This window comes from Protopterus annectens, chromosome 2.part1 (genome assembly GCF_019279795.1).
Source record: "Protopterus annectens isolate FY-2018-M chromosome 2.part1, PAN1.0, whole genome shotgun sequence".
Classification (NCBI taxonomy): Eukaryota; Metazoa; Chordata; order Ceratodontiformes; family Protopteridae; genus Protopterus; species Protopterus annectens.
Window position 1 is genome coordinate 580,671,975 of NC_056729.1, and position 24,322 is coordinate 580,696,296.

At 43.3% G+C, this 24,322-nt stretch overlaps 1 protein-coding gene across 1 annotated transcript in view; it reads left to right on the forward strand.

Annotated features, from left to right (window-relative positions):
• LOC122794159 (protein ABHD1-like) overlaps nucleotides 1–24,322 on the forward strand; it is a 565,767-nt gene that overhangs the window by 184,625 nt on the left and 356,820 nt on the right. The window contains exon 4 of the mRNA XM_044062358.1: nucleotides 24,009–24,054. Coding sequence (XP_043918293.1) covers nucleotides 24,009–24,054 — 46 coding nt within the window. The remainder of the gene's footprint in view (nucleotides 1–24,008; nucleotides 24,055–24,322) is intronic.

Genomic DNA, 24,322 nt, shown 5'->3' on the forward strand with positions numbered 1-24,322 from the left:
TGTGTACAACAGCTGTTGTACTGTAAGCAAGCTGGAAATGTAAGGACAGACAGTGTACTTGTAAGAGATGAGTTTGAATGGGTGCTATAGTAATTAGTAGCTCATGAAGTGCTTACATGTTCTGAACAGGTGCTGAGCATGAATATGCAATACAGATAGGGTGTTGGATAATATCAACCCACTGCAGCCCACAATTGGAGACAACAGTCATAATTGGAGGCACTGCACTATTACCCTGCTGAGTATGGTCTGCAAGTCTATGAACCTTTATCAACGTAGATGTTAGCAGTACAGAAGTAGATGACAGTACGGATGATTTCACACTGCATAGCATACCTGTGACAGGTCATAGGACATCATCACCCATACCGTGTTCCAGCTACACTGAGTATACTGAGATTTTTATGTCACAAGAGTGTTCTACCAGTGGCCTGTTGACAGAAGCAACACTACAAAAGGTGTCTGAGTGACATGTGCATATCACACCAGTGGCAGCTACAGTAAAACAGGGTTAATGTTTTGTACTCCCCCCTCATTGTAGCCCATACCACACAGACAAATGGGAGGCATCTGTGTATGTAATGATGTGAATGACCATGACCTAGGAGTAATAGCTGTCTCAGTGTTGAGGACAACATACAGAATTGGCTTTGTGGGTGAGGTGTGTGACATATGTGCACAATCTGACAGCTGATAATAACATTGTCACCACTACGTGAATAAGCCTGTACGCATTAACTACCACCTAGGCAGCGGGGAAAATTATGGACACTGTGTAAGGGATGGTGCTGTGCAGTTCACCTCCCTGAGTTGGTGACGTCTCCAGGCCTATTAGTTAGTCATATGAGGCACCCATGTCATGACAGGGTGCCATCCATGAGCATGGAGATCATTGGACAGGCATACTTAGCACTCGGGTGACCAATATTGGGCCACATATCACCTTTAAGGGGTATTGGCCATGCGTGGATGGGCGATACCAGCCTTCACAAGCCTCACTCCACTATGCAGCATGCTGGCTACCTTGCATAAAGACATGTGCTACACTGTGATGTTGGACATGCTACACGTACATATCCTGATCTGAAAGACATACATCATGGACAGCCACCATCCTACTACAAGGATCGCCACATGCTGGACAGATCCCTGTGCCATACATGTTACATACTCCTGCCATACCATGCAACCCTGTCCATCAAAGCTGCGCATGTCATCTCTGTCATACATGGTGCGATGACCCATGGTAGATGTATTATTAACTGTCTGGATCAGTAATTTGGGACTGATGCACCTCACGGTGGCAAAATGGCTGTCGGATACATAGAAAACCTTGCCCTACATGCTATAGTTGATAACCATCCCCTAATGACGTCCAGCTAGCCATTGTCCCATGTCTATCACATGTGCAACACAGGCGATACGTGGCAGGATGTTGAACTGCTGTACAGTGCCGTGTAGATGTATATGGCAAAACACATGCATGTAAAGGTTTCTGTGCCTATGTGTGCATTGTCACTGCTCATGTCCATTAAGGCAGTGTATGTGTTGATATGTGACATATACACAGCATCAAGGTCAACAGCATTACTGTAGACACATCCAGGCATGTGCTGATAGGTAAGAACACCAGTACAGGCAAACAGACATGCCCACATCAAGACAGCATTCACATGGAGTATGAACAATGTAATGAGGTGACACACATATATGGTGATGATATCCAATGCATAACGGGTGTTACATGTGTGTGACACAAACATGTCAGTCATGTCAGTGTCATAACGATTTGCAGAGATAACTATTCAGATGTACTAGATTTAATACAAATGTATGTGCAGCTGTATCTCTGTACATCTCTGTGATACTGTGACCTGTCCCCATCATTATGTCTTTCCCGATAATGCCTCTTTATGCCTGCCAGAAGCCTGGAGGATGATGCCCTCATTCCATACCTCCATGAGAACTACGAGGTGTTGTTCAACCATGTGCCACAGCATGCCCAGCAGTGTGACGACCTGTGGCAGGACCTTCGCAGGAGGGTTAATGATGTGGGTGGCCATAACCGCACCTACCAGCAGGTGCGCAGACACTGCACGGACTTGATATGACATGCAAAACAGTGTGCCAATGCAATCACCAGGGAACACTGTGGAACAGTTGGTGGGCCATCAACCTAGCCCCGACTCACACGCAGTGAGGATCTACTGGCCAGCCTGGGGACACCCTCAGAACAGCATCCACAAACACTAGCTGCCATCGTGGAGGTGGGTGTTTCCCAACCAATGAGCCTGGAGTTGCCTGGTAAGTCACTACTGCACATATGACTATTATATCCCATTTAGTTGCATGTGTCCACAATATGTAATGTAACATCATATGCAAGGTATGTTTAAAAATGCCGCATACTACAGTATGCTACCCTGTGTATGCACACATGTGCATACTATATGCTACTGTACAGCAAATGTGTTAACATGCACAGTGCACCCTGTGGCTGTCATACAGTCATGGATACTGTTCAAACTGCTGTGTCACCCCTATACAGGTACCTCTGGCCCCTGACAAAATCAGTCCATTGCAGGTGAGACAGTTATCAGTATCAGGCATGTTAATGCATATATCTATTCGCCATGTGGGGTTTAAAACATGTGCCCCATAATGTATGGTCCAGTCAGATATACAGGGCATCTGTCATCATTCACACTGGCTACCCATGTGCAATATATACAAATTAAAAGAAACACCCACATGAAACCAAGATTTTCATTGCTAGATTTTGGACAGCTGTGCATACAACGGTGGAGGTGTTCAATGTAGGCATATGTACTTTTATTGAACAACACATTTTGGTACGCAAAAAAGTACCACACAGTGAGCTGGGATATGGGCAGCCCACAGGAGTCACCATTGTGTAAATTTCTTTTGGGACCCCGGTAAACTAGACCACACAGTGAGAAATGAACATGTACAGGTAGCCAGTAAGGCTGAGACCGATGGCATCAACAGGGTAGTAGACTGCATCACCATGAGGGGTTAGGGGTCCTGTCTGTTCTGTATGGTAGCATACACCCTCACTCCACGCACCAGACAGCCATACATACACACACACACACACACACACACACACACACACACACACACACACACACACACACACACACACTGTGGAGTCCACAAATGTCATTCACATACAGATAGCTGACATGTGTGTGATACACACACCACCCCTGCCTACGTCATGCTTTCTACACTGCAGTATGTACAGATCTCTACAACAGTGTACAGGGGTGTGTAACAATTGAGATGTATTCCCCACCATACATGGCATATATGGTCACACAAGCAAACACACATGGTAGTACTGTGAATCATACACCTGCTATATGATGATACATCTGACAGACATGCAGCAGTATTGGCCGCATTATGTGTACCAACGCTACCTTCGGCAATTGTGCTGCTATATGCACACAGGAGGATGTAAGTGTTACAGGTGTCAAGTGATTTACAGTCAGTAACACCCTGACCGCTGTGTAGGTTGTATGTCTTCACCTTCAAGTAACAGTAACATAGCTGCACTGTTTGCACATGTAATGGTAGGATGGCTTGTGACACACCTGTGAGCCATCTTCAGCAAACATCCATCTGCAAAGGTAGATCACCACTTTATGTACACACATCCATCCATACCTGATGTACATCCTACCATACTGTCAGTATTTCACCATATACAGGTGTCAATGATGGGGCTTCATTGCAACTGCATGTTGTAGTTAGGCACAGATGAATTACATACATCAGCTACTGCACATGCATGGTAGCTGCATGCACACCACTACATGTACATGTGTGTTGGTCCTATATTCCTGTCATGTAGCCATGTTTGTATGCATTGCAATTGGTGGACATGTGTGATGACATACATAACACATGGACTGTTGTATGATATGATGGTTGTCATGGGTAACTAGGACAGCGGGAATGTTACCTCGGTCAACATTGCTACCTTATGTACTGTTAGCATTCAACAGCCATGGACCTACCTTCCATGTGCATGCGTGTGATTGCTGTAGCCACTTGTCTGCACGGAGGACAGCAAAAGCTATGCTATGTACATATGTGTTGTGTGTGTGTGGTCCATGTACATATCCATTGCGATTACATGTATGTCATATCCAAACATGAGTTTTTCTTTGGTGTATAGTGACAGTCATCTGTTACAGCTGTGTAAGACCCAGGGCCCCTGTTATGTGTAGAGCCAACCTGGTTATGAACAGTGGTATCATTGCATTGCATAACACATGATGGAACCCTGTCAGTACATGTGTAGTCTGCACAGTTGCTGTAGACCTATGTACAGTCCACTGGTCATGAGTCACATGGTGTTGTAGTAATGTATGGATGTGTGTTGCTGGTCCAAGGACATGGTGATGTCTGAGGGCTACATAGTAGAATGCGGCATTTACCACTGTGATCTGCATCTGAGACATCTGTGATGGCTCTTGAGTGTGTACTGGTCAGTACATGTGAGTGGCCTTCATGTACGTGGGGACAGTAACACCAAACTGTGCCCTTCCATGTTTAGAATTCGTGTGCATGCAAGACGGCCCTTCGCTACTACTAAGTGTGTGAGCATGCTCAGTACGCCGTTGTGTAGATGGACACACAGTACATTCCAAACTGTGCCCTTCCGTGTTTAAAATATGTGTGCATGCAAGACGGCCCTTCGCTACTACTAAGTGTGTGAGCATGCCCAGTAAGCTGTTGTGTAGATGGACACACAGTACATTCCAAACGGACGTATGATACTAAGTTTGTGAGCATGCCCAGTGACACCTTGTGTCAGTTATGTGCCTCTGTGTATGGGCATGGCCATTGAAATCCTGTATAGCGATGGTGGTCATCCAGGCAACAGATGTCCATACCCCACGTCAGGATGGATTCCTATATTGAACACACTGATTGACTGTCTTGAAGGGTGTACTGTCTGTGGCGCATCTCGTATCTATGTAGTGTTGTAATAGTGCTCCTTAGATAGGCAGTTGTCCTGCTCACACCACTGCCGTGTGTTTGTCTACATCTACCTTGGGACAGTAATATGCTTTTAGACTGCTCACTCTCTATACATTCCCTATCAGCGTCTTTGCCTTAGCGGATAAGGTCATCCACCTAGAAGTATGCCTCTGGGAGTGCTTTGTTCCAGTAATCTCGGTAGCACATTCTGTAACTGCGTAATGCTGTAGTGTGATAAGGTAGTTAGGTGTATGTTCAACTCCCAGCCCTGCCAAGTGTGTGTGTGTGTGTGTGTGTGTGTGTGTGTGTGTGTGTGTGTGTGTGTGTGTGTGTGTGTGTGTGTGTGTGTGTTTCCAGCTGCCTGGGGACAGAGTAATGCTTTTAGACGGCTCACTCCCCATACATTCCCTATCAGCGTCTTTGCCTTTGCGGATGATGTCATCCACCTAGAAGTATGCCTCTGGGAATGCTGTGTTCCAGTAATCTCGGTAGCGCGTTCTGTAACTGCGTAATGCTGTAGTGTGATAAGGTAGTTAGGTGTATGTTCGACTCCCAGCCCTGCCAAGTGTGTGTGTGTGTGTGTGTGTGTGTGTGTGTGTGTATGTGTGTGTGTTTTTCCAGCTGCCTGGGGACAGAGTAATGCTTTTAGACAGCTCACTCCCCATACATTCCCTATCGGCATCTTTGCCTTTGCTGATGTCATCCACCTAGAAGTATGCCTGTGGGAGTGCGGTGATGCTGAAACTCGGTAGCGCATTCTGTTACTGCATAATGCTGTAGTGTGGTAGACTAGACAGGTAGGTGCTCGATTCCAAGGCATGGCAGGTGTGTGTGTTTCGCAGTTATACCGTATATGTTGGTATCTGTGGGTGGCTAGCTGCGGGATGTGTTCACTGTGTTTTGTTGCTGACCTATATAGTGTCCACAGCCCGCATATTCTGCCAAGACACTGGGTTGTCAACACATACATTCGCCAATAGGTCTGGTGAGTAAATGTCAGCAGCCCTACTCTTACCCTTGATACGGTCTGACCCGTGTGATGCAACAAAACACACGTGCCTTGATAGTAACAACACTACATGATGCAGGTGGCACATGTAGTTTCCTTTTCATTCCTGTCTAATGCTTTGCTGTCATGTGGTCCGCTGTTGTAATATAAATGCAATATCTACATATGTGTGTACATGTATATGTGTGTATGTATATATATATATATATATATATATATATATATATGTATACAAATAATATATATGATATATGTAGATATAGAGATAGACATAGATGTGAACATATATGTCTGGGGACATCAGCACTATTGAATGTTTGTGCCGGATGATCTGTACATGATAACCTGGGATCTATGTATATCTGCCATGGCGTAGTGGTAATGCACATCATCTGTAGTATGCAGGGTCACATGTTGTAGTCGTGTAGACACCGGTTATTTTGTTGCTGGGAAGACCATGGGACATTGAATATGGTGATAGTAAGGCACCTGTTGCCAGTTGTGTACGGATCTGAGTGACACTGAGCAGTGGTTATTAATTTGGAGGTTCGGTATGGGTCATATAACTATTCATTAGAAGACTGTACTATGCAGATGAGGTTGACAATAGTGTATCCCATTTATCACCAGGGTGTGATGCAGGTCCCTGGAGTGTATGTGTGTAGTCAGCTGGGTGCAGGGCTCGAATATAGTTGACAGCATGGGAGGGGGGTCAGGCATACGGTACGTACATTGCAGAACTGTGCCTCGGGAGTGCTCCTGCCTTAGCACGCCTAAGCTAGGGGTGTGTCTATACCTGCCTAGTGACATTGGGAGGGATGACAGCAGTGGTGGGGTAGTCAGGGTGTACAGGCTGCACAAACAGGTGTTGATCAGCACAATCAGCAGATGACATGGCCAGCCCGCACCTGAACAGTACGGTAATGTGAGCAAGCAACATACACACAGGTTTCTTCTGCACTCTACACCACCAGTGTATACCTGCGGGGACATTTCACAACACAGTCCAACCAAATGAGAAGGGCTGCAGCAGGCAACATATACCAACATGTGCAGGAGGCTGGAGCAATGAGGATGTGTATGCTGCCGGACAACCCTTACTGGGGTGACATAAGACTTTATAGACCCAGGGTGACTTACCAGGAGCTACATGGGCTGGGGATGGTGGAGCACTATGGGGTGGACAGAGACCTCCTACAGCGGCTTGTTGACCTGTGCCTGCCACACCTGACACATCAAACAGGCCGAGGGAAACCCATCACAGTGGATACCACGGTATGTGTTGGCCTAGGTGTACTAGCCACAGGTACCTCACACAGCACAACTGTGGATATCATGGGTATCTTACAGGCATCTGCATCCAGAGTATTGCACCAGTTCACAGACGCCATGTCAACACATGCTAGTGAGCACATACATGTCCTCAACACACGTGATTAGTAGACCAGCAATATGCATCAGTTCAACCACATGGATGACTATCCTGGGGTACTGGGTGCTATAGCCTGCAGACACATAAACATCGAAGCAACACCCGGTGAGCAGGGTAGGGCCTACAGTCACTGCAGGGGCATACCCTCCAACAGCTAGGCCATATGCGATGACCAGGGCATGAGGTTTAATGTGTGTGCTGTCTGCCCTGGAAGCTATGATGATTCCGATATATGGCTTCTGACACAGCTGTACCACACCAATGCCAATATGGACATCCCCTACAGTCTCCTAGTGGGGGATGCTGGGTAAACACTGGTGTCATGGCTGATGACACCCATCAGCAATGCACACACACCTGAACACTCACACCATAATTAGGCGGATGCACTGACAAGACATATAATTGTGCATGTGCTTGGGGTGCTCAGTTCACGGTTCTGGTATCCGGATACATCCGGTGGAGCCCTGCAGTATTCACTAGCTACATGCATACAAGTTGTTATGGTATTTACTATGCTACACAATCTTATCCTGCAGTAGCAGTTGCAGCAGGAACAGCATGGGGCAGGGCCACATAGCCCAACACCACTGCCAAGGCCTGTACAGGCACAGTGTGACTTGAAGGAACTACCTGAGCAGGGCACAGTCGGCGAAAGCCCGTGCACAGTATGACCTGCCCTTGGCAAAGAGGCAACACAAGGCATATGCACTGACAGAGTAGGTACCCACGGATTTCCCCTCTCTGACCAGCACACAGTACAATGGATGCCAAATATGACACTACCTGTGCTCGGCCATGTATAGGAGGTGCACTGTGTGCATCCGACATAGGCAGCCCTCCAGCACCGTCCTCAAGTCCAGAACACATCCAGGGTATGTCTATTGACCTAACAATTGGCAGTTGTATTAGAATGTGTATTTACCCATTGCTATGGTATGTATGTGAGCATACAAGTAACTGTGGTGGCCGAATGTTAGGGCAGCAAACAGTACACATCCATAGTGGCACCATGACCTCTGTAGCACATACGGGGGTCACAATGGTAGCCAGTAGTACACAGGGTGTCCTAACCCACTGCAGATTATGGGCTGACCATCATGTGTGTCCGTACAGCCGACACACGTTCCATGCAGCTGGACAGATGTGGACCAATACAGACAAATGATATACAGTGGCCTATGGATATGCCCAATGAATGACCCCAACCCCCTAAGACACACACAGACTACAGCAGGCCAGGCAGTTTGATGTAGGTTGTGTAAGCTAGGACTTCCAACACCACTGTGCTGGTATTGAAAGGTGGGAACTGACGTACACTGGTATCCCTCCAACCAACAATTTAGGTAGGTCCACACACTGACATAGAGTACCTGGCATACCAGTACAGTAGCAGCAGATGTGTACAACTGTCAGCTGTGCCCCCTGTCAAACCTACACGTGAGAGTCATGTGTGCCACCCACGGTGCTGTGTAGGACTGTGGTTGTGGTTGGATGTCCCCCCACGCTATGCAGACATGTAGCAACTGTCAATGCCACATGACCATTAGCTACCCTGCAGACGCAGCATGACACCTATCTGTGTAGAATGGAGGGGTCAGCAACACAGTACTAACTATCTGGACATGTGACATATCCAATACAGTTGACCATACTTGGCATGCTCACACACATGACAGTATGATGGTAATGTCAGTCGACAACATGCGTAACAGTCATACTGGGCATGCTCACACACTGAAACACAGGACGGCCAGGCATGCATACACCAGTGGTCCAGACATATCTGCCAGTACATTGCTATACTGTTGGATGACTGCGCTGTGTATGGTGTGTGTGTGGTCTATTGTCTTGTACATATGCCATGGTCTATTGTTAATTCACATGAGCTATGTGCGCAGGGTACTGCTACCAACACGTGAATAGGGTGGTTCTTTGTTTGTGGACAGACCGACGCCTTTGAATATGGACTGGGTAAGGCACATTCCAGCAGGTGGGAGCAGTTGTGCGTGGGTTTGCACAGTGTTAAGCACTGCTGACCTCTGGTCACAACACCTTATACCCGTTTAGACTCCACATTTCTTTGACAGTGCACTACTGGCATACTGGTAGACAAACACGCTTACAGCCGCTCGCTCACCAACATTTCTGCTTACATTTGTCACTCATGCTGGGTGTGCGATCCCTAGTGATGTGTATTACATCGGACTACATGACTACAGTATCGGGTATGTGTAACCATTTGGCGACGGCAGGCATTCGACTGTAGCACTCAGCGGCCTGTACAGTGACGTAATCATATTATATGCGTGTTCCTCATACGATCTGCTCCCATCTGCCTGATACATGGGAACCGATACTCTGCAATGCTGACATGTGACTATGATTTTGTTAACGCAGCTGTCCGCTGAGTCATGCTACAGCATACCTACTGTACGTTTTCCACCTTTCAGATTGCACGACGGGAGACTGTAAAAGTGACACCTTTCCCACTTTGCATGGGACAGTCCCTCATTAGGCATATCTCATATGACAATACCATACCTCTCCACCAATCGGGGACACATTTCTACAGAATCAGGGACAGGTCAAGAAAAAATCAGGGACACTTTTACAAAAGTAGTGCTATTAACTTGAAACAATGACAGAATCAGAGCATATGACTTAATACACATTTTCTGAAGTAAAAGAAGTTTATAACTCTTACTTATTGTCATTAGTCATCAAGTGTAATTCACCACCTTTCCTTCAAAAGTCACTAATTTTAGGAGGGATTAAGAGGGACAGAGTTAAATTTCAGTCAAACTCAGGAACGTACCTAAAATTCAGGGACAGTTGAGAGGTATGGACAATACTCTAGCCATTGCAACTGTCCTGATTAGGGGACATTCTCATGTTGTACGTGTCTGTACTGGTTGCTTGTTACAGGTCTTGTATACCTGACACGTCGATATGTTATATGTAGTAGCATAAGCAACTTTACTGCTGCTAGACTACGCTTTGATTTGTGCCGATATGTATATTTCTGTACTATGCTGGCTGTAGGTATGTTCTGCCCTGGTACGTCTGACATTTCTACAGAGCAGGTTCCACTTTGGCCATTCAGAATGGTGGCGGCCCTATAGATCCTATATGTAGAGCTATCACATGTGTCAAGGCAACACATACACACAGCCAGTAGTAAACTGACGACTTCCACGGTTTGCATACGTTAAGGTTATTCATGTAGCATTATAATTGATAATATTGTTTCCTATTACATGTAGCTGTTTCTGATACAACAAATTAATTTCTGACACCACTACACACACTATATAGCCTCCTTTCCTGAACTCACAGGCCATGTGCCATAACTGTCATTTTGCAGGACACAAGTGCCCAGACGGGTGTGTCCCTCGAAGGCGTACGGGTGTTGAACCTCATCTATTATGCTATCATCTACCTAAGGTGGTCAGCAAATTATGCACTTTCCGTCACTAGCAGAACTCACATACCAATGAGTGTGAATGAACACTGTATCAGGAACAATGCATAACACCCTGTGGGACACATTTAGACGATTGGTTCTATTAACCAGACACATTTACAGTCACAGAGCTTATGTATTCATTCATGTTTGTCGAGGTACATGCTGTTTATGACTCATACATGTTGTCATCTGTCATTACCTGTATTCCGCCACCTGTCCACCTAATATTACTAGTTCTGGAAGTGTTTAGTTGGACTTTGTTACATTCTGATACATAACTATGGACGTCCATGCTAATCAAGTACATGGCACTGATTTGGTCTCTATGTATTCCCCCGATGGTTTACAGACTATCCGGTAGATGTGCTCTTCAGGTTTGGGAGGTGTAGGCGTATGCTATGCCCACATAGGAATATTAATGACTTCCACTGGGCGGGCCTACTACATCTCTGCCAACCAGCACCTGCACACTTAAGCCCATTATTGCATACCCATGGTCAACCTACCTGGCACCCCTCTACAGCAGTCATGACAAATACTTACTGCGAGCGCAGCTGGGGTATGAGCACACCCCTACACATTGCCCACTGTCCCCGTCTCGGGACACATGTCGTACGTTTTGTCAACCCATGTATTATCACAGTTGCACAACCTACTGTTCCGTGTACACCTACATCCTGCTCATATTAGTGTCAGCAGATTCACATGTACCCTGAAATTTTGGGGTCCCGCAAGGGACACTGTTATCCATGTTTAAAGTGTAGACCTTGCAGATCTCTCCCACTGGTAACTTTCTTACCGGTGTTTTGGACAGCGGCAGTGTATTGATCTGTATTGCCTGCCTGCATGTCTGACTGGCCTAGCTGGGCGGTGTGGGGGGTACAACGTTTATTTATTGGACCTCCCAGTCACATATGCCCGGGCTGTAAATATGTTACCCCTAATTGCTGTGAAGTAACCTATTTATGTACATGTGTATATCTACAATGACATATATATTTTGTTTTGTGTGTATGTGTATATATCAATACCTGTTGTTTGTGTATATATATCTAGCTATATAAATATATCTATATATATATATATATATAAATAAAAATATAAATATATATATATATATATATATATATATATATATATATATATATATATATATATATCCATAGTATATTCTTGTGTGTGTGTGTGTGTATATATATATCTGTATAAATATATATGTGTATATAAATTAATATAGATATATATATATATATATATATATATATATATATATATATATATATATATATATACGTTTTTATCTATATATGCATCTGTGTGTCCGTTAACCTATACATTTCCTGGACATGGACACTTACACATGCGTATTGGGTTTTATCTCTGCTTCAGCAGCATACTATTGCCTTAGTCATTATGACACCGACACTTCACTCCGGTGAACTTGTGATCAGCATATTGCACATTATACCGCGGACAGATTTTGCACGTTTTTCATATCTGGGGTGCCGCTGCTAAATGGGATGTGATACAGTGTCATTTGACCTATTACTGGTATATGCAGCCTATTATTCCTGCTACTGTGTTTGTTTCTGTGCACATTCATATTATTACTGTTGATAGAATGAGTGTTTGTGTTACTGTGATTGTACGTCAACATATTGATGTCTTCATGTAGTTGTGTCTTTCTGCTTTTCCCAGTTTGGGGTTGTCACAGCAGAACTCCGTTCCGCTCATGGGTGGCATATAGGTTTTACTTGCCGGGCTGCTAGCCCTGACGCACAACGTCCGACAATGATATGCCCATTCACACAGGTCTCCACGCAAATGACGCTTTATCTGGGAATCGCACCTATGTATTAGCTGACCTCCACGGGCCGCACCATTGCACCCGGCGCAACATACCCTAGCACTCCTGTGTCCATAATCGCATATCCATAGTTTCTCCAGCACACCCGTGTTGAGTTTCCACGCATAACAGCCATTATACACCTGATATTATACACCTGATATCGCAGCCATGACACACCTTTACACATTGCCCTCTCCAGAGCGTTGGGGCTGTACACAAATTTTGTACCGCCTCATGTATTCACAGGCTCACCATCCATTCATATTTGCACATATGTGCCATTCCTGGTGTTACGGATTACGAATGATTTGCGGGTTACAAGTGTAGGTGGTCGCAACATGTACTACATTCCGTCTGTTTACAGTGTTGATGTAGCACTTCAACGAAGTTATGGCCACTGGTATAACCCTGCCTCTGGTGTGAAGAGCGGTGCTCTACTCATACTTGTGCAGCTTTATCTGACATACACTGCGAGCACTTTATAATTCCTTACTTGCTCTGGATTCCCTTCACAACCCTTATGTTTGCTTTCATCTTTCGGCGTTCCTTATATATATATATATATATATATATATATATATATATATATATATATATGTATATATGTATATATAGATATATATGTAGATATATAATTCCATATTTCTGTTATGTCTGTGGATATTTATCTATACACACATCTATCTATATATATATAAAAGTTACAGCTGTACAAGGCAACATACATTTGCTATGCTAATAGCTGCGTACACCCGCGCAGGCGCACTTGCATCTATTTATTCTGAGTTAGATACGTTTACTGGCACTTCTTTGGGATTACATGTGCCTTATTCATTATGAAAGTACCACTTTGATTGATGGAATCCGGTTAATGGACCCATGCGAACGCAGTCACCTTTACATGTATAAATGTTGGCTTTACAGCACAGAGGCATTCATTACACAATTAATATGTGCTATAGTCGTACATGAACCGGGAATGCCTTTACGTTAGGCAGACGCTCTAACCACTTCACTATTGTTGTTGTGGCTCATTTATATGTATACCCATGGTTCATAGCTTCTCTGACATACGCCTCACCGCTTCCTTTACACAGCAGGCATTCATTCTCCTGCTGGGAAAACCGCAGTAGTACACTTAGGGCATTCCCTGTTTCCTACTGCTCTGGACCCGTGCTGCATGTCTACTCACTCCAAGGATATTCAGAACTCCTACGCTTATAGTCCTCGCACATACGCATGTTTGATTGTCAGGGTGTTCATGTGCTGGTCCAGGTTTAGGCTCAGCCGACTGGTGACTAGAACTGCCCTGTCGCCGTTCAAATATCAGACGTAACACATGGACAGATTTAGTCCAGATTTTAACATTCTACCTGTGTTTACAGGCGCAGGTGTTTGGGCACCTCTGACCACATTATTAGGTTGGCACTACATAATTTAGGGCGGGGAGTGGTTCCACTACATAATGCAGGTTCCACGTGTTTCCCTTTCCATTTGACTATTTCATTCATTTATAGATACAATGAATATTATTCTGGACATCAGTTAGAAATTCACTACAGGTATGCAATTGTCCTGTCAACAGATGTGACGGTTGGTGTACTTATGTGTACGGACCTCTGTGATACTCGGAGACTCGTTTCTACAGTGACAGGGACTAGGCTATGACAACTCAGGGACAATCACGGACACTTCTACCATATTAGTACTATTAACTTGGAACGTGTTGACAGATTCGTAATACTCATTTTCTGCAGTTAAATGCATCTATTACTCTTCATTGTTGTAAGTAGTCATTCTCATTGAACACCTTTCCTCCAAAGGTCACTGGCTTTGTGAGTGGTTAAGAGGCTGGCCAGTTATTGTGCGAATGCTCTGACCATTGGTAGCGTTGACATTGTCATATGTACAGGTTGGGATATATTCTGGGGACTAGGGACCTTTTCAAATGGCCAAGATGGGACATTTTCAGAACACACATCAGATTTTACAGGCCGACACATACCCACGGTCAGTACAAAGGATAGAACTTTACTTATTTGCCTAAATAAAAGCTTATTCTTGTAGTGGTTTAGTTGCTTATTCTGTTTGTTGTAACATTTAGGTATTTTAGATACAGAAATAATTATTTTATGCAACTATTACATAACATATGGGACATAATTATGTCCTACAATCTCAGGACATTTGCCATTTTTAATATTTTTTGACAGGACACAACTGCCCAAAGAGGGACTGTCCCTCGCAAAGTGGGACAGATGGTAACCCTACTGGGGACACCAGATTGTTTGGGCCAACACATAGCCACGGTCAGTGCAGGTTTAGAACATTCATCAGTTTCCTAGCTGTGAGCCTATACCTTTAGCACTTTTGTTGTTTGCCTGTTTCTTGTACGAATTACGTTTATTCTATCCTGACTTGACCACTTTAGGCAACTGTTACATGCAGTATGGTACATAGTTATTTCTTACAATCACAGGACATTTGGCATTGTATCATTGTTGGTCAGGTCACACCTACACACACATTAATTGTCCCTCACACAGTGGATCAGGGGGTATCCTGTTTACGTCAGTGCCTTCATCACCCTTATACCATGTGCCACTATGCGAATGTGTGCAATATATTCTCTTGCTTATTTGTGTCGGGACACGTGCATCACAGGCAGGTGTTTGATCCTGGGTAGTAGGTTCTGCATGACCATCTAGGGCTGGACAGTCTCGTGCACCACTACTGCACATTCCAACTTGTGTCCAGATGTCTACAGGACTGGACATCCTGTCTTTATACCCATTCTAATGTTTACACAGGTTACTTATCCCATGAGGGATATCCAAAAATTTAACAAGACCGATAATAACAAGACCGATACCGACCATTCTTCTGGCGTTATGAAAATGTGCTGGGGGTTTTACATGCAAGGGATACATAGTTTGCAATCCTAAAACTGCCTAGGGTGACACTATCTACTACATATGCGTAGTGGTCACTATGTGTAGATGTGGCTGCGCCAAACTAGTAGGCCAAGTATGGCTGGATTTGGTGGACGTTCAGGTATGGGGCCAGGTTGTGTGCTGTGGAGGGGATGCTGGATAGTCCATTATGCATCCAGGTGTGTTGCATTTGATATGGCCTGTTCCATCAGGACCAATCTGTGGGTATGTGCCGGTGACATTTCTGTACATTTGTATCGCACATTTTAATATTCATATGTTTGTGGGATTGTGTTCTACAGTGTGGCCTGTCTGGTTGTATTGCAGATGTGTATACATGTTTTTGTGTTTCTTTCTGCTTCACCCGCTGCTCCCTCATACACCTCCAGTTCACCTATTCTGCATACGACACAGTGTCGCCTTTGAGGATTATACCATTACCCATCCCCCCCACACACATATTCCTGACACTCCATCCATCACTGCTTTGGTTGATGGCCCCTGACTTGGTCAAGGTAACACATTGCATATCCTACATATGTCAGGTACATGTATGGTTGTGTGGACTACCCTGCCATGTTTGACCTTCCACATGCTATACCTCACGCACATAGGTACACGCCCATACTTAACTTTCATGACATGGTTGGTATACCCGGGTAATACCCGTTCAACTGTGACACATCCTGACAAGTTCGGCTTGGACCGCAGATGTGCGGATTTTGGCCAACTGTTCTAATCATTGGTAGGATGCCACCTTTTCCTATGTCCAGGATGGGATATATTCCGGACACATATCCAATTGTACTGGACAACACGTACCCACAGTCAACGATACAGATAATACTGTTCCTTTCAGCCTACATGTTGCCTTATTGTTGCAGCAGTTTATATGCTCCTTCTGTTTCGTTTACATGCTTATTCTATTTCCTGTCACATTTGGTATGTGAAATACGGACATACCTATTGTATGTGACTGTTACATGCATTATGGGATATAATTTGGTCATACAGTCACTAGATATTTGCATTTATCGTGTTTTTTGTTATGGACACATCTGCCCAGCTGTGTACCCTCCCTCACAATATGGGTCAGCTGGTGACCCTGACCATTGGGCTGGACGTACCTATTGGTGGCGCGCTAACATATGATGCGTTTCACTTCCACTTGGTATAACTATCTACTGGACTACGGGCATACGGTTTTCAATGTCATTTGTTCGAGGGATAGGGACCTCTTATTCCCTACCGTGCATTTGTGTTTGCTTCTTCATTTTGTGTTCGCAGGAACTGTCTTGCATGCTTTGCATACATTTCAGTATCCATGGACATTGACAGATGTGATTACTATTGCTTGCAAATTGTTATATGCAAGCATTTTAGGTTGCACGTCGACAGCTGACATTTCCACACCTCCATGCAGCACTTCGACATGCCCTATGCACTCGCGCTCCTTTCCTATGCACGTGGCTGTGGCGGCAGCGCGCCTTCATTAATATGCATTTGGCGCTACTGTGCCATCTTCACGCCACACGGTCGGCGCAAGCCTAACGCCGGCCTTGCACCGAGCTTCATGAATCCCAGGGCATGAATCAGGCACCATGTTTTAGTCTGTTTGGACTTCTTGGAGGGTATTTGTGTCCTGTGGGGATTCAATGACTGCACCTAATTTGCAATCATCTGCAAACATGGTCAGTCAGAAGCTTTTGACTTTAGCCCTAACTTTATAGAAGTAGAAGCCAAACAGGAGTGGCTTCCAGTACTGAACCATGATGCTAATGAACAGCTTTTGGTGGAGGTAAACTCCCCTAGTGTAACTTCTTGGGTCTTGTCTGTGTGCCAGTTCACTATCTGTTGGGTGAGGTAGGGGTTAATAGCTAATTGAGTGTGCTGATTTACAATGCCCAAGTTAGGTATTGTGTTGAATATTTTGGCCAGATTAAGGTAGGCAATTTGCACCACTTTGCCCTGATCCATTGCTTTGGTGACTTTCTCGATGATGTCCACCAGGTTGTTTAAGCGTGATCTACATTGAAAGAAAAAAAATCGAGTTGGATCTAGTGTCTGTAGATTTCCAGTGCCATCATGTGACATATTCATGATTATTCATTTTATGGCTTTACATATTACACTAGTCAGCCTTATGGGTTGATAGTTCTCTGGGTCCATGGTAGACTCACCCTTGTGCATTGGGATAACCATTACATTCCTCCATTTATTCAGCATGAAGTCCATTTGGAAGCTGTGGTTAAATAGTGATGCTTGTGGGCCTGATAGCTCATATTTCATAGTATTAAGGAGGCATCCCAAGTTATTATCAGGGCCCATTAATGCAGAGTTCTTGGCCTTGGAAAATGCCTTGAGGATATGTTCCCTAGTGATATATGTGTGAGTTATGGGTGTGGGTATTTACTAAAGGTGTCTGGGGGTAGGGGAATTGGAACTAAATTTGTTAACCTGTAGATTTTCTATATCTTTTGGCTCAATACAGGTGGCTTAATTTACATTTAATTTAGTACAACTTTGTATATTACCTTCAATGTTGCAGACATATCTGAAAAAAGCTTTGTGATTTTCCTTGGCTTGGGAGGCTATTTTTCCTCAAATTTGGCTTTGAAATACTTGATAAGCCTGATAAACCCCCCCTAAGCTACTGGTTTAGACTGATGAGGGTGTTTTTATCTTGCTGGGTATTGCGCCTCCTAATTTTTGTCATGATGTTCTTCCTTTTGTTGTGCACCATATCAATGTGTATATTCTACCAGGGTGGCTTGTTTTTTAAGTTAGTCCTATGCTTTTAGATGTGAAAGAATGAAAAAATTCTGGTCAGGAGTGGGAAATAAATGGAATATTGAAAAAGATAAAATGCAAATTATTTTATATGTTTTGATAAAGGAATTGTAAAAAAGTTGGATGCAATAGATAAAGAATTGTTTGCATGCATTTGACATATGTGGCTAACATTGAAGTTTTGTATGGTAAAAATGGGATACAAGTGGTTATGGGTGAAAGGTTTGGGTGGATAAGGAATATAAGGTATTATGAAGTTTGTGTTGAATATTGTATGTTTTTTATAAAAAATAAAAAAAGGAGAAGGAATGCTGAAAAAGATTTTCAGGTAAAGGTCCATAAAATACAAGTTGCTTTGCCAGGGTTGAAAATCTGGATGCATATGCCATCCTTCCTTTATGCATCTGTCGGCCAGATTTGGAGACGTATGCCAATCTGCTGACTATGCTTAGTGAGGCATGGGCACCCTGAAAGCAAGGAATGATCAGATTATTGGGAATGTGAATAGAAACGAAAGAGAATGGGAGTGTGAGACCACTGCATCCTTATGTACCAGGCTGCTGTGGTAGAAATGAAAAGGAAGGGCTGTTGGGAGGAATGGGTGGCTACTGGGTAAGGGATGTTAATCCTCTGGAAATAGTGCTATGCATAAAAGGTGAGAGGGCTTTAGAGCACAATGTTAGATAGGCTGGTGCAGTACAGATCAATGGGAGTGCTTAAACATGTTCAGTATAGCTAGAATAAAGGAGTAGGAAAGAAGTTTGAAATGTGCAGGCTGGCTGCAGCACTCTGGCAGGTTTCATGGACCAAAGAATGTCGCCTTCTGTTCGGATCTGCACGTTTCTGTGTGTGTCTGTTTAACATATGTAGCAGAAGAGGTGTAGATCCCTAGACCTGAGTATTTCTGATGCCATATGACTTGCTGATGTGCAATAAATCCATCAATAATGCGCTGATGAATGCCTTGTATGCCAGACACAGGTCAATTCTTAGCAGTCTGTAGGATACAGAGTAAAGTGACAGGGTACTGAGTCAGACCATGTAGGACATGTTGTTTAGGCCTTGTATCCTTTTAGTAAGGTATGTCTGTGCGTGTTTCAGTTCTTACATATGTTTAGACAGATACATGGCCAAAGGGAGCATTATATTCAAAGATTGGCCTAATCAGGGCTGAGTAAATGGGGACAATGACATCCCTAGATCTAGACACAACCCCCACCCCTTTTTTTATAAGGTGAGAAATATAGAAGGACGTTCTTACAACAATGGATACATCATGGTCAAAACTTAAGTAACTGTCCACATAAATTCCCAAACCCAAACAGCATATTCAGCTCTTAGGGGTGTATTGTCAATGTGGTAGTGCCCTGGGGTAGATCACTTCCCAAAGAATACTGTAATACATTTTTTGGCATAAAGTTCCAGGTCATCATTTTGGCACTAGTTATTTCCTTGGGACAAACCTTCATGCGGGATGGCATTTAGTCATGTATATTCTATATTAATTTGGTGCTATTCACCATGTATACGTAAGATTTGCTCTATTGCTTCCTTTCTCTTCCCCATCACGCTCTCTTTTCTAATGTTCTATTCCCCAAGGTGTTCCTTGTTATTCACCAGTTTATACAGCTACTTAATGTTAATTCACAACTTGATCTAACTATTCCCTTTTCTTTTGGCTCTTTCTTCTCCCATCCCAACTTTTCAGTTCACTGATGATTCTTCTTCTTGAGGCAACTTTATTAAATTGCTGTACATTGTACTTCTCTCACTGTTTCTCCTCCTTCCAGTTCACTGCAGTATGAATTTTAAGCCTACCAAATATTACCAAGCAGATTTGTTTCCTTATTCTCATTTTTGTTCTCTGTTGCAGAGTTCCCCATCTGTTGTTTGGGTATACTCCCCATAATTCTTTCCAGTTTATTGTCAACATCTGCAGTAGTTGCTTCTCTCCTTCGCTTGTCCTGCTATAACTTCTTGATTGTGTAGGCCATCCAAGCATGATCCCAAGTTACTAGCCCCATGTAGGTTCCAAGGAGGTGTCATTGTTATTGCTTCATTCATCTTCACAGCTACTCTGTCATCCTTCCCTCCTTTTCTCTCATTTATCTCTGTTTGCTCTTTTCTTTCTCCTCCTCTCTTTTTTGTTATGTCCCTATATAGTCTTCCACGTTGTCTTTTCCCTTCTAACCTGCCCATTTGCTTACTGGTGCCTTCCCTTGCACCTGTGTTTTGGAGTTCTTTCTGGATTCCGTCTGATTTCCTTTAGTGTTTCTTCCATTCCTGCTGTCCTTGTCCAGTTTGTATCTCCTTCCCAAATGTTCAGCTTCCCCTCTTATCCTCATTTATTCTGCTATGTCTTTTAAGAGCACGTTCCAGTCTTCATATTCGCTTACCTTTCAGATTCTCCTTTTCTCCAGTACCTGTTTACAACTTCTCTTTCCCATTGCTCTTCTTTAAACCATTCTTCCTGCCGCATGCATCCCACTTGCACTATGCTTTAAACCTCTGTGCAGTGTTAAGATTTAACTCTTCCTTTTTTCCTCCCATGCCTTTGACTGTCTGTTTTTCATTGCCTACTGTTAGTTGATGCCTTAGCAGATACTCTTGGACTTACCATAATGTCTTTAGTGTCATCATGATTTTACTCACATTCCATTTCTTTCCTTTTAATTTCTACTACTTTGTTCCTCATTTCTGCGTTATTCCTTCTACATTCTCTCTCTGTTTTCCTGATACTCATTTCCATTTCCTTTTTGGCTAACTTCAGTTGGGTCTCAGCGTGACATTGTCTTGTATTTAACCAGATCATACTGTAGCCTGTCTTCTCTGTTATTGCTTTTCTCTCTCATGTGTCACTTCAGGATATGTCATTGCACTAAACTTTTTCAGTACGTGGTATACCTTAGGTTTTGCCCTAAACTAGTCCCTTCTGTGCATCTAACACATGAAGCTCCTCATTATAATCTGTAGTCTTTCACAAGAAGTAAAGCAAAAAGGAAATTATTGTATTATTTTTCTGTTCTTTAGTCATCCTTTGTTGTAACCCCTCCCCCTCCTTAGCTTGTTCTACTCTCTACAAAAAAAAAAAAAACAAGAAAACTGTTGGCTTGCAAATAGAACTTTAATGACCATCCTTTCTATTTTTATTGCTTTTGACATGGTTGTCACACTGGATCCTCTGTACACCCATTAAAGCAGCTTTGTTCTGTGTTCTTGTTGCTCCTTATTATTTTTATGGAGTCTTCTAATATGTCCCAGTTTGTATGGCTCCCTTTTCCCCTTCTCTGATTGTCTGCTATTGATTTTTTGGAATCCCATAGTAGTACTTTTTCTTGTCAATTGACTACGCTGAGTAAGCTAGCCTTCCTTGCCTGACCATCATGACCATCTTTTCCTTTTGGCTGTTTTGCTTCCCATTTATTGGCTTTTGCTACATTGCTGGTTGCCATGCAGCTCTTCCTTTTATGCCCCCCACTGGCTGTTTCCTCTAAATCCTTTCTTTCTACTTGTGTGTCCAGTCTGGGTTCTTTGTGTTTCATCTCTTCTGACTATAGTCCAGATGACCAAGGTTTCAGCAGCAGCTTATGTGATGGCAGAGCTCAATAAAGATGAGAGTAGTAAGATGAAGCATGTTCACCCTTTCAGGATGGAGAATGTGTGTGTGTGTGTGTGTGTCTGTGTCTGTGTGTGTCTGTGTGTGTGTGTGCGTGTGTGTGTGTGTGTGTGTGTGTGTGTGTGTGTGTGTGTGTGTGTGTGTGTGTGTGTGTGTGTGTGTCTGTGTGTGTCTGTGTGTGTGTGTGTGTGTGTGTGTGTGTGTGTGTGTTTTGTGTTGTGTGTCTGTGTGTATTTTTCTGTGTGTGTCTGTCTGTGTGTGTGTGTGTGTGTGTGTGTGTGTGTGTGTGTGTGTGTGTGTGTGTGTGTGTGTGTGTGTCTGTGTGTGTGTCTTTGTGTGTGTGTGTGTGTGTGTGTGTGTGTGTGTCTGTGTGTGTGTGTGTGTGTGTGTGTGTGTGTGTGTGTGTGTGTGTGTGTGTGTGTGTGTGTGTGTATGACAGAGTGTGAACTCAATGTAGGGCCCTCAGTGAAATAGGAGATGATGGAGTTGCTTTCCTTTCAAGGGGGCATGGCAACTGAGGTGATGCATTTCATGCAAATGGGAGACATGCCTTACATTTATGCCCATTGCACACCAACCTTTGGGAGATCAAGGGTATGCAAAAAGGAATGAATTGGACTTGAGGACAAAAACAGTATTTCTCAAAGAAGCATGTTGGCATTGTTCTTGCTACCAGACCCTCATCTCTGGGAAGCTGAAATGGGTCTCAAGGGTATGGTCTGCTGGAGGAATGAACAAACTGACTGAACAGGCAGGGAGAGGCTTAATGGTCACCAGGGTCTGGGGAGCAAAAAGAAGAAAAACTAAAGAAAAAGAAAATAGTGCCATGCCAAATGTGAATATCAGACGAGAGGTTAAGGAAAGCATTCTTCCAAAGAAGTGCAACACCTTTTGCAAATTTAATGTTAATTATGGCACACGTTTATGAGGCACTTCCACATTCTTGACTGTCAGTGCAGCATCTGCTGAGGGAATCATTTTGATCAATTGACAACTCTGTCATCCAGTACAGGTTGAAAACAAACCTCAGAAACAACTTTTGTGAAACCCCCAAACACATCTATTCTATGGTCACACAACAGTGCAGCAAAAAAACAACTTGGTGAAAGTGGTTTCACCCAAATTAATTTGACACTCACTGAAAGTGCTGTTAAAGCACTTCGTTCACCCCTTCGAGTAGCATACAGTGCTTCAGCCTGTATAGCACTTGACAGTACTAGTTTTACTTCCAAAGAGTAACAGGTTCTTAAAGTACTTCAGACATGATTTGTTCAGCATAATGAATGAAGAACCTTATGAAGCTGGGAATAACTCCCTTTTCATGTACACTAACAAAATACTGTTACTAGTGCAGTAACATACATTTGTGTTTTATTTTGCTGCACAGGCTACCCTTCTCCAATTTTAATAATGCTGCAAACTCCCTCTCATGACATCAAGGGTAGTGAGATACCAAAAAAGAATGAGCAGGTATTTGCTGCACCTTGGCATCTTAACATCTTTCATTAGACAGGGTGCTATAGTTTCTTTGCTTACTACAGCCGCAAAGACCCATAATGTTGTCAGGTAAATATTATAAGTAAAGTGATTTGATTTTTCATTTCATGTATGAGATGCTGTTGTGGTGAAACCACTGCTGAATAAATATCTTGATTCTATTTACCCAGAATGCTTTGCTACTGTATTCAGAATTCTAGCTGCTGTCTCTCAGGACATCATTCTTTGGGTGTGGACATACAGAAGGAATGGACAGATGACAGAAAATGAAACATTAATAAAGACAATAGAAGCTTTGTATTTTACAGAACAAATTGTAAGTTCATTATTTAAAATATAGATGATAATGAAAGATGTCACATACCCTTTAAATGTTGTCTCTCTCTCTTTTTTACAGGGCAGTTGTTTTTAATAACAGAGGATTTGGAGGTGCAGAGCTGCTGGTAAGTACTGGAGCTAAAAACCTAAGAACATTTGAAATGCATTTATCTGTCAGTTAAAGTAACAGTTTAATTTCATGACTTGGGAAATACCTTATGAAACCTGACACATATTTCATATACTGAACTCTAGATACTGCATGACTCTTTTTTTTTTCAATAATAATTCTTTATTACTCAATTGTTCACACACATATTTGAGTGTGATATACGCAGGTAGTTTCCAAACAAAACTACAAAAAACAATCCTACAACATATGTACACTATATA